Raw genomic sequence first — 12,416 nt, 5'->3', positions numbered from 1 at the left:
TGTTCTCTGCTGCCCGCCCACCCACACACCCAGTGGTAAGTAGCCTCTGCTCTACTCTGGACGCAGATCTAAGTTCACGGCAAGTTTTGTCTAATTCACTTTACTATGTAAATTGTATTAGTGCAGAGACGGCACCTGAGCCCTGAACTATTTTTGTAGCCCTGTAGACAACCAGCCCTTTCTTCTTGGAAAGCTACAAGCCGTCCTTGTGTTCAGAGCTGGGTTCTGGACACTCCAGGGACTCAAAACACAAACAAAAAAACCTGATGGCGATGGCTTTGAAATGCTTCTCACTATCAGGCCAGGTGAGTTCCTTATATTTTTGCCACTTTTCTGCCGGTTTGAAGATTTTAAAAACAAAGTTACAAAAAGAACAAAAACCCCACAGTAATAAGGGTAGGTGGAATCTAGTATAGCCAAATTAGATAGTAAAATGCACTGTGAAATTATATTAAAACAGTGTGAAACGGTATGCAGAGAAAGCTCAATAGCTCAGCATACAGTCCCGACTAGATCCTCAATGACACGCAAATGTAATACATGAAGGGACACTGCACATCAACAGTGGGACGATACATGATTCAACCCATGTTGCTGTCTTCTCCTCCACGACATTTCCCGGAATACCTTTACTATTTAATAAGTTTCTAAGTTACAGAACATCTTCCCTGATTTGAACTCTCTAATGAATTGCTCTAGAAATAGTTTACCGCCCCACGAAAATCCTGACCATCAAAGGCCATTATAAAGACAAATTCCTTCCCCAGTGTGGCCCAACTCCTAACCTCAGCTACGGCTTCCATTCCTCCCTGGCTCCCTCAGGCCACTTTCCCTCCTCAGATCCCCCACCGCCTTACAACGGGGGAGGAAAGGCCCCAGTGCCCAGCAAGCAGAGATGGCAGCTGAGGTTGACCTGGGAGAGAGGTAGATGCGACCTTGGCCTCTTCCCTGGGCTCTGGTTTCCAACTTGTCTTTCCAGCTCAGAGGGAATGAATAATCTTGGGTTTTTTTTTTTGGTCCTTAAAAAAGCCTAGAGGCTGTTGTTTTTTACCTATGTCTGAATTTTTTTTTTAATTAACTCTTTCCCATTTAGCTTAGAACGTTCATGTTTCTTCTGTCATCCAGAATCCCTCCAGCGTGCAGCCCATCCCGGACCACGTGGCCTGCACTGCGTTCCTCTGCACGCAGCTTCATACTGCTCTGCCCAGCATTTTATTCTGGGTTGTAAGAACCTTGCAAGATGGTATCTGATTAAAATCCAAGATTTAAAAATTTTATAACTCCAAGAAGCAGATCAAGTTTACCTGAGATATGCTAACTTAAGTGAGGTCAATTTTAATCTTACAAATATACCAAACGCTGTTTCTGACACTGAAGGATCCCCTCTGAGGTTGGGGGGCATCAAGGGATCACGGTGAGACCCACATGACATGCTGGCCCCAGGGGCTTCCCTTCCTCCCCTGCTCTGTCTCAGTTTCCCCGCCTGGATCTGTTCCTATGACCCACTTCTTTGCTTCTTCAGTCTTTTCTTCCATTAGAACACTTATAATGTGCAAAGTCACCTTTGTGGTGACTCAAACTGCTTCATTTCCTACTCTCCCATAGAAATCCAGCAGCATTTTGAGTTTATTGTCTTCAAAGAAGGCAGGGCCTCTGGCCATTTGTCCCCAGCACAGGGCCTGGCACATGCGATGGCCCTGTGAAGCCTGCTGAGTGAGTGCTGTCAAAGCCAGGCCGGTAAAACAAATGCTGCCTAAAACCTTGTTACAAAAATGGGGGTCCTGCCAGTGTTGACGTACTGGAGAGAAACCTCGACTGTGCATCAGGGAGCCAGCTGTCAGTGGGGGACGCGCCCGATGAGGGTGTAGAAAGGGAGCCGCCGGTTTCCGAGACCACGCACGAGCGGCACCATACCTGGCACACACCACCACCAGGGCTTCACCGGGGCAGGAGGGCTGGGGGGAGACCTGCCAGGGTGCGAACAGCAGGAACAGTGACGACACACAGACCCGGTTCAATTCGTTCTTTATGTTTAGAACCCGTAACCCGGAGCCTTGAGTAAAATTTCATGGAGGCATCAAGGACACAGAGCTTCTTAAAATCTCTCTCCCCTTCTCTCCATAGCCAGACTAGACAATATACACTCTCAATTTAAAAAATCTAAACAAAATAAAAATAATTCCTGATGCAGAGTTCTGTGCAGAATCCTAGTAAGACCACTCCGACTTCAGGCACCACTGAGAACGGGTTGGGTGCCTTGCGCACCGGGAACAGCTGCATGGGGGGGGGGGGGGGGCAACACAAGAGTCCAGGCAGCGGGGCTGTTCCCATCCCCCTCAACCGGCTTCGCGCCCCGGTCACAGCATCGGACTTCGGTTCCACACGTCCTCAGGGTCCTGGTGTGCCAGGCCCGTCCCCACAGCACGCCAGCCTGGGGTGCTACAGCTTGAGCTCGCGGTCGGGGTTCATGCTGAAGGGCTCCAGCCGCTCGCCCTCGGGCAGCATGCTGTTGAGCCTCTCCATCAGGGGCACGGTCTGGTCTATGCCCATCTGTATACGGCGGAGGATGGCGGACATTTCGTTGACTTTCTGGATCTGCTCTGCATATTTGGCGTATCTTTTCTGGCGTTCTTGCATGAAGCTAAAGAGAGTTTCTACAGAAAGATCCATCTGTGGAAGAAAAGGAAGTGAAATGCATCAATCTAGTTCAAGTCCTGTCCAGGGCGTCAGGCGACCAGCAGGACCGGCATGAGGCGCAGTCCCCGGCCGGGTGGGGCTGGCTCACTTCAGGGGAAGCGGGGGCACTGAAAACCCTCCGTGAACAAAGCTGTGACCTGCAGTCTCATGGTGAGAGGTGACTAAGAGACGACTGTCTCCAGCTGTGTTCTGGGAATGTGAGCCACTTATACTTGTCGAGACCCTGGCATTTCTATCTCCATCTCTCCACACGAAAGAATCCTGGGCCTGAAAATCAGACCAGAGACAGAATCTGGCTCCCACTTGGGTGGATAATAATTACGCTTCCTATCTCGGTCTGCACCTGCGGGGAGCAGAACAAATTCCAGAGCTGCAGGGCTGCCGTGAGCATGAAATAACATGCAAACCCACCCAGCACAGCATTGGGTGGCACAGAGGTGCTTTAAAATGCAGTCTTCCCTGAATGGCTGTAGGTGGGCAAAACCACAGGGATGGGATGGCTCTCCCTCCCAGGACCAAAATGCCAACCAGGGCTCAAGTCCACACCCCATCAGGCAGACTGTGAGGATGCTTCATGCTCACTCTCCCCCACATAAACAAACTTCAGGCTGTGGGCACCCCTCTGTGACCTCTTTTCTTCCCCTGGTGAAGTTTTTTGGAACCTACCATCTGGATAAAATAGGGGGAGGGAACCTCTACTTTGTGGATGCCTGTGCCCCCTCCTGTGAGTAGACCCCACATCCACTCACTCCTCATCCTCCCACCCCCAGTGAAGAAACAAACTACCAAGACTTCCAAAGTTCAAATGCTACTTGTGCCCTTCTCATCCACCCAGGAGCACACCCCTTCCCAGCCCGGCCTGCGGAGTGCCCGAGCATGCTACCTCAGAGCCTCCCACAGTGGTGTGATCAAAACTGAACTAACATAGGAGACACAAAAGCTAACCCCAAGAAAACACAACCCATTCTGTGTTTATACCGTGTCTGCGTGGACAGCGATGGTGAGGCGGGAGGGGTCAGAACGGGGTGCTGCACTTTGGATTGGTTCTTCCCTCCCTTGATCTGAAATAAATGCCATGGGGACGAAAAGACACCAATGGGAGGGGCCCAGGGAGAAACACAACAACATCTGAATGGGAAACTCCAAATAATGTGGGAACAACGCAGACTTTCAGAGGGTTTTCTGCAACCCTGCTCAGTCGCTGGCACTGTGGAGGTGGTGAGCGGGTAAACAGCACTGTGTTCACAACAGTCCCGCCCAGGCCTTTCCAGGACCGCAGTTCGTCTGGCACCTAGAAACACCCACCCTCTGAGGGAGGCGGGGATGTGGGAGCCAGCTGGCCTCCTTGTAAGGACCAGAGTGGCTCGTGGGACAGCCTGCTCCAGAATTCAGGACGCTCTCAGGTTATCACTTTTTTTTTCCAACATTTAAATGTTTTTGGAAGTTCCTGAAATAAAGTTATTTGCAACATTTCTTTTTCTGGGGCATTCCCATTCCGCAACCCAACTCTAACAGATGGGAACCTGAGGATCTGTCCGAAACAGCCTCTAAGGCTCTAACGTATCATGTCTGAGGCCCTTGGCAATCAACTCATCCCCTGACGTACACCTGATCAGGCAATTTCACAACTATCTTAGCAAGGTATTTGTCCAAATGGTACACACATCCCTACACATTCCCGCGTCCAGCTGGGACCCTTGTTCAATGTAGCCAGAGCTTTAGTTCAAAGCCACGGCATGCTTCATGCTCAGGTGAGAGCACACCATTCAGGCGTGCTGTGCATGCGTACTTGCACTATGTCTTTCAAAGCCAAGTGCAAACACTCCACGAAACAATACCACAGAAGAGGAAACTTAAGGTTAAGTAACCTCCAAGGTCTCAGAGTGACAGAACCAACACTAGAACCCAGATCTCCCCAGTCCAGCATCTTCCTTTTACATGTATTTCCTAAGCAGAGAGTGTACCATTAGTGGTACATGAGATTTTAGTTGGTACATGGCTTGGCATTAAAGAACAGTGAAGCACATGATGGAAAAGTCATTGCCTTTTAAATCTTTTGCCATTCTTTCCAATTGCTGCCAGAAAATCTCAACTTGGTGCAAGTCAGAATTTAATAGCTGGAAAGATGTAATAAAAGTTGGTGATACCTATTTCTCATGTCCTTTGCTCTTTTTTTAAAATCTTCACCAGAGGATATTTTTCTATTTATCTTCAGATACAGTGGGAGGGAGGGAGGGAAGAAGGGAGAGGGAGAGAAACATCAATGCAAGAGGATCACATCGACTGGTTGCCTCCCGCACGATCCTGACCAGGGCTAGGGACAAACCGCAACTGAGGTACGTCACCTTGACCTGAATCGAACCTGTGACTCAATGGTCTGTGGGCCGACACTCTAACCACTGAGCCAAACTGGCCAGGGCTCCTTTGCTCTCTCTTTTAAAAAAATTTTTTTCCCCTTTATTGATTTTATAGAGAGGGGAAGTGAGAGGGAGAGAGGGAGAGAAACATCGATGAGAGAGAACATCGACTGGCTGCTTCCTGCATGTCCCACACCGGGGATCGGGCCCATAGCCCGGGCATGTGCCCTGACCGAGAATTGAACCGGCGACCTCTTAGTGCATGGGTTGATGCTCAACCACTGAGCCACACCAGCGGACTCCTTTGCTCTCGAGACAACTGCTCCTGATCCCTAATCCCTGTCCTGTCTTTGTACATGTCGATGGACCCAGCACAGACTTATTCTGACATGACTTTAGGCAGAAAACTCAGCATCTAATGCAATTCTCGATCTTACCATTTTGACAATCTGGGACTTATCTTTATTCAACTTTCCTATTCCTACTGTTGGCACAAAGATTCTAGAAGCATAACTATAATATACTGGTAATGAGAACCAAAACTATTCACACCCACACAGTTTACTGTGTACATTAATATGGCTTTTCTTTTCCACTGTCATTGTTAACATAACTTTGCTATTACAGGAAACTCAGGCCCAGAAAGAGAAATGTTGCAAATAACTTTGTTTCAGAAACTTCCAGAAACATTTAAATGTAAAAGAGAGATCAGTTTTTCTGCTACAGGGAATGACTATTTATTCTCCACCGCAAGTTCCATAGCGGGATGTTTACGTGGACGTCTCCGGTGGCAGCTGCTGGCTGGCACCCTCTGCTGCTCCTCCTCTGCTCACCCCTCCTCCACTCTGCTGCTGCTGGAATGCGGACGCAGCCCCCTCCATCCACACAACAACGCAGGTCACATCACTGGTTTGGCAGAGCAGGAAGCTAGAGAATCTGGGTCCATGAGGACGTTTGTGGCTGAGGGCAGTACCAGGCATGGGAGAGAAGAATCCATTTCCATCCTGTATAAGCCACTGTAATTTTGAGTCTCTGTAACAGCATATAAAGTCTTTGCCCTCAAAGAACCAAATATGTACTCTCAAACTCATACTTCAGACCTGTCCTACATACTCATATATTGTTTTTCACAGCAGTACAGTTCAACGGACAAGCGAAAAAGGAGGGGAGATTAATTGTGGGTATATCTGCGGGCTTTACTAAAACAATGGCTCTCTGCAGAATGTGCTCAACCTTGTTCCCTATCTGAACGGTGCAGCCTATTTGCCCACCTGGTCAGTCCACTGCCAGATACGGATCCAAAGTATCAGCAAATCAAACCAAGCAATATACAAAAGGGTAATACATCCTAACCAAGTGAGTTTATCTGAAGAATGCATGCCTTTTCAGTATTGGAAAATCAAAGTAACCTACCATTTCAACAGAATAAAGATTAAAAATCATATAATCAGCCCTGGCCAGTTTTCTCAGTGGTTAGAGCATTGGCCTGCGGTCCAGAGAGACCTGGGTTAGGTTCCCTAAGGGCATGTACCTCAGTTGCAGTTTGTCCCCAGCAATGGTTGGGGTCGTGTGGGTGGCAACCACTAGATGTGTCTCTCTCACATCAATGTTTCTCTCTCTCTCTTCCTCTCTCTCTCCCTCCAGCTTTATCTGAAGATGAATGCAGAAGTGTCCTTGGGTGAGGATAAAAAAAAGAAAAAAGTAATGTTTAGCTTTTAATGTGATGTCCCTCAGTTAACTTAAGCCTCAGGGCCAGTTTTTATTTGTCTCAACAGATAGTTCACTTTCTCTGCACTCGTTCTACACTTAAATTCCTATTTCCCAAGGAGGGCAAGTCAGGACTATGAAGATGGGGAGGAGGAGGCCACAATGGGCCAAAACCAGCTAACCAAGGGCTCTGTCCCTCGTCTCACGTTCTGATTCCAGCCCCAGCTTTGATCCTCCCTTGCACAAACATCCTTTGTGTTCCAAAGTGTAATAAATACACAGTGATATCCAATTCTTCTCTTTTATTGTAAGATTTGTCCAGCTCAAGGGGCTAAAAGAAAAAATGACAATTCATCCTATTTTACAGCTATCTAAAAAAGGAATACTGAAGCTGGTAACAATCTGGAGGGACTTGGCCATGCCTCAAATGTCTGTTTGGAAATGGGCACATTACTGATTGTTAGCAATGTAGGTTCCCCACTCTAAATCCTTGACATGGCTAATAATTCATTACCATAAAAAGACAGGAAGCTAATAGAAACGAGGCATGGATACATGGAACAGACTGACAGCTGTCAGGGGGGCGGGGGGACTGGTGAAAGAAGGTGAAGGGATTAGCCAAAGAACATACATGCATAACCCAGAGACACAGACACAGTATGGATGGCCAGAGGAAGGGGTGAGAGGGTGAGGGCTGGGTGGAGATAGGCAAAGGAGGGGGGGAATGGGGACATCTGTAATAGTGTCAACAATAAAAATAAAGTTTAAAAAAATACATAAGGCTGCCCTGGCCGGTTTGGCTCAGCGGTTAGAGTGTCAGCCTGCGGTATGGAGAGACCCGGGTTCGGTTCCCGCTAAGGGCACGTACCTCGGTTGCGGTTTGTCCCCGGCCCTGGTTGGGTCGTGTGGGTGGCAAACACTCGATGTGTCCCTTTCACGTCGATGTTTCTCTCTCTCTCTCTCTCCCTCCCTCTCTATCTGAACAAAATATCAAAAACTGTCCTCGGGTGAGGATAAAAAAAAAACAAACTTGAGTTTTGCCCTGGCCAGTTTGGCTCAGCGGTTAGAGCGTCGGCCTGCGGTCCGAAGAGACCCGGGTTCGGTTCCCGCTAAGGGCACGCACCTCGGTTGCTGTTTGTCCCCGGCCCTGGTCGGTCATGCGGGTGGCAACCACTCGATGTGTCCCTTTCACGTCGATGCTTCTCTCTCTCTCTCCCTTCCTCTCTCTCCCTCCCACTCTATCTGTACAAAAAATGGAAAAATATCCTCGGGTGAGGATAAAAAAAATAAAAAAATAAAAAAATACATAAGGCTTGAATTTCAGTCCTACTAGTTGTGTGACAAATCATAAACTGAGTCTCGGCTTCTACTTTCTTAAAGTGGTAATAGTAATACCTGTGATCCGTCCTTCCTATCTCACAGTAGTGTTATGAAGATTATGAATGAGATGATAAGCACAAGAGTGATCTAAAAATAGAACAGAGCTATAACAGTGAAAACTTATATTATTGTAAGAAACTCCACTGAATGGCCAAATATGCTTAGAGATTTGTTTTTCATAACGCTAAAATGAAATTACAAAATTCTCAAATTATATGACTACACTCAAAGGAAAATGCTGCAGTGTTTTATATAAAGCTTCACCCTTTCACATGTTCTGAATCTCAGAACTACCAATTCTGCTGGTTAGAAAGCAGTTAGCACAACTACATAAATTAGTGCTTGTCCAAAGGGCAAAATCTGGTGCTGCAAATATAGCTCATTTCTCCAAAGAAGATCTACAAATAGCCAACAAGTAAATGAAAAGATGTTTAACATCATTAGTCATTAGAGAAAGGAAAGTCTAAACCACAAAGCGACACCCCTTTACACTCACTAGGATGGCTAAAATAAAAAGGCATACAATAACAAGTGTTAGTGGGGATGTGGAGAAGCAATAAGCACCCTCATGCACTGCTAATGGGAATGTAAAATGGTACAGTGCTTTGGAAAACAGTTTGGCAGTTTCTCCAGAAGCTAAACACAGAGTTTCCATATGACCCAGCAATTTCACTCCTAAGTATCTACCCAAGAGAACTGAAACATATATCCACACAAAGACTTGCACAGAAATGTTCATGGCAACATTATTCACAATAGCCCTGAAGAGGAAACAACCCAAATATCCATCAACTGATGAATGGATAAAAATAATGTGGTATATTCACACATGGAATATTATTCAACCATAAGGAATGTAATCAACAATATTTTAAACACATGCAAGGATACAGCATGGGTGAGCCTTGATAACGTCATGCTAACTGAAAGAGGCCAGATACAAGAGGCCACCTGCGATTCCATTTATATGAAGTGGCCAGAACAGGCAATCCAGAGGTAAAAAGCAGATTAGTGGTTGCCAGGGGATAGGAGAACAGGAGATTGGGGTGATGAAACGTTCTGGAATTAGACAGTGGTATTGGTTGCACAACTGTGTGACTATACTAAGAATCACTGAACTGTACACTATAAAAGGGTAACAGGTACCTCAAAATTGAGTTCTTAGCAATCTCCTGGGACCTTCTTTGCCTGTTCTTAAACAGACCCTATAGTGGCCACATTCTTACTCACTTCTGATGGGAGGCCTTCTTCCTAAGACCTTTCTCCCACTCTAAGAACCTGGTGCTTGGGCTTAGCTGCTCTAGCTTTCATACATGAGCTACCTCGTATTATGTCTTTGACTCATATTATTAGCTGTCTCTACTTCAGACAGTGGAATACCCCTTGCTTCCAATCATCAGTTTGGCACATGCTAGCCCACCCTCCATCTTCTATCCCCACCACACCTGCACTTGACCTCTGCTGGGGATTCAGACAGATTAGAAAAGTTAGGCTATGCTAGGCTGCAACCCAAACTTTTCCAGATCGACTGTGTGTATCCTGGCTTTTGGACCCTCCTCCAGATCATCGTTCCTAGAGAGGATTTGGGAGTTCTCTGTTCTCTGGGATGCTTCTCTCTTACACAATGGACAAACAATGGGCAGATGTTTTCATTAATTACATCACAGGCCAAAGGTCACCAATTACCACATACTGTACATGTTGAAGTGGCCCTGTTTCTGAAGACAACAGTTTGTAATAACAGCGTATAAGAGTAAATGCTTGTCATTTGTACTCACATCACATCTTTGATGCATAAATCAGACAAGAAGGGAAACTCTTCTCTGGCAAATCTCAGTCCACATGGTCTCAGAAACAAAAACTGAAATCCATACTAGTGGGACTGTGTCTTTTAGTAATCTATATACATCATATCAGCATGACTGGGTAGGTAGAACAAAGCATATAGTAGTCAGTAACTCCCTAATAATTTTGATTAATGTAATAAAATAACAGACAGCGGTTACAACTACTATTAATTATCTATTAAATTGAACTGTGCACTATACCTACATTATCTTTATTCCTCACTGAAATACATACCATGTTGAGTAATGTGTTCAATACATTTTTGAAATTCTTAACAGATGAATTTAAATGGCAATTTTTGCCCTGGCTGGTGTGGCTCAGTGGTTAGAGTGTGTCAACTCGTGCACTGAGGGTCATGGGTTCAATTCCTAACCAAGGGCACAAATCTGGGTTGCAGGTTCAATCCTGGCCCCAATCGGGGTGTAGGCAACCGATCAATGAGTCTCTCTCACATCGATGTCTCCCCCCTACACTTCCCTCACTCTCTCTAAAAAAAAAAAAAAAATCAATGGAAAAAATATCCCTGGTTGAGGATTAACAAAAATAAATAAATAAATGACAATTTTTAGTTTTCAAGCACAGTGAAATAATACATTTGTTTCTAATTTAACCACCAACATTTATTTTTTAATAACGAAAATAACAAATTACCAGATAGAACATGTATATTTATAGAAACAAAACCTGAGAGAAGACCAAGGGGATAAACGTGAATGACATTTTCACTGGCAAAGTCTGTTTGCACACTTTGTACTCTGACATTTCACTAGTACAAGCATTTCAGGATCCTTGACTTCACCAAGGGGCTTAGCACATAGCACTTTAGAGCAGAAGGTCCTGAGAGAACACTCAAACACACCCCCTCCCTGCGAGACGACTCCAGAGTGGTCAGGCACTTGGCCTAGTCCACACCGCCGTGCCGCCCAAGCCAGGGCTGGACTCTGCCCCCTGGAGTCCAGGGGCCACCACACAGCACTGCTGTCAACTGTCCCAAGCAACTAAGTCGGCCGCTGACATTTCCTTGTCCACAGTTAGTTCCACCTTGTCAGATGAATTATACCTGTGTGTGCAAACTGTGATCTAGGACAAAGTTTTTCAGAATACCTTTTCTGGCCATCAGGAAAACAAAAAATCTATTATAAATTAATGTCAAAATCAAAAGACAAGGTCAAAACAAACGATCATGTCCATGTCTGTTAGGAACAGAACCTGCTCAGGTGGACCTAGATCTGCAAGTAGGCAGCTATCAGCCACAGCCGTGCAGCTTCCGCTTCCTTCTGGAATGACGTACCCTTCTCCAGCTCCTCAGTAGTCTGCCACTTCCTGTTGCTCCACGGCAAGCGACCGGCTGACTGTCGCCAATGTCCACATTAGTTACACCACGCGGGTGGATGGATTCCCACAGAGCGCACATTCTGAAGTGACCTGCTTCCTTCGTTCAGACAATGGATCTAAATGTCTCAGTAAAGAAACAAATTCTTTTTGGGTCTTCAGGAGAATTAAGAGAAAACAGGACCTTAGGAATTTGAATTGCATCATGTTGTTCCAATTATTATTTTATGTCTTGCCCAACTTCCCCTTATGCCTTCGTACCCTTGGCAATTTTGTCTAGGCGGGAAGGCGGGAAAGAAATCGCAAGACCTTTAAGCAGGTCCCAAAGCTAAATATGTCAGTCAGGCAGACTACCCCTCCCACCCTGGCCCGCAGAAAACGGCTAGCGAGGGCCATGAAAGGCAGCAAGTCAGAAAGGAAAGGCTCTGGGTGAACAGAAAGCTGGAGGACAGAGACCCCACTCCCCCTCTGCCTTGGGAGCTTTCCCTGGACTCTGTGAAGACATTAGCCCAGGACACACGGACACCTCAGATCTGCCTCCCTGAGAGTCCCTGTTCTGCTTTCTCTCAGTTACAGACCTCCTCTGTCTGCATCCCTGACTGTTCATGACGACCCTGGTCCTCCGAGATCCTTTCACAAAACAGTGATCGCTGAGGGGTGTAGAAAAGTTAGCCTCAGAGTGGAGAGAGGTGGCAATTTAAAGATGTAAGTGTGGGGTCTTCAGGGTTATTTTTTAAAGTGTGGTTGCATCCTATAAGGACTGCTTTTAAAATATAAAAATAACTGTGAAACTGGAGGAAATATTATAAAGGATTTGAGTCAGGGAAAGTTAGCATTAGGCATAAACATGAAGAGAAGTTGGCAAGTAAAATCCTTCGTAAAGAAATGGAGAGAAAAAAAGAACCACAGGAAGCATTTAGAGTCTCAAAGGCAGGTTTAGATCTGGGTTTGAGTCCCAGCTCCACTATTTAACAACTGTGTCGCCTTGAATGGTTTACCTTTCAGGTCTCTGAACCTCAGTTTCTCCATCTGTCACACACAGGTGCTAATGCATGTAAAATGCCTACTCCAGACTTGGCACACAGCAAACATGTA

General features: G+C 46.1%; 1 protein-coding gene across 2 annotated transcripts in view; it reads right to left on the bottom strand.

Annotated features, from left to right (window-relative positions):
* Positions 1-2,018: 2,018 nt before the first annotated feature.
* Positions 2,019-12,416, bottom strand: part of BORCS5 (BLOC-1 related complex subunit 5) — an 88,875-nt gene continuing 78,477 nt past the window's right edge. For both annotated transcript variants that reach the window (XM_036250694.1, XM_036250693.1), the window contains exon 4: positions 2,019-2,670. In XM_036250694.1, the coding sequence (XP_036106587.1) occupies positions 2,440-2,670 (231 nt within the window). In that variant the 3' untranslated portion in view covers positions 2,019-2,439. The remainder of the gene's footprint in view (positions 2,671-12,416) is intronic.

Source organism: Molossus molossus, unplaced genomic scaffold (genome assembly GCF_014108415.1).
Source record: "Molossus molossus isolate mMolMol1 unplaced genomic scaffold, mMolMol1.p scaffold_m16_p_10, whole genome shotgun sequence".
Classification (NCBI taxonomy): domain Eukaryota; kingdom Metazoa; phylum Chordata; class Mammalia; order Chiroptera; family Molossidae; genus Molossus; species Molossus molossus.
Note: the sequence above shows the minus strand (reverse complement) of the source record. Positions and strands in the feature narration are given on the sequence as shown.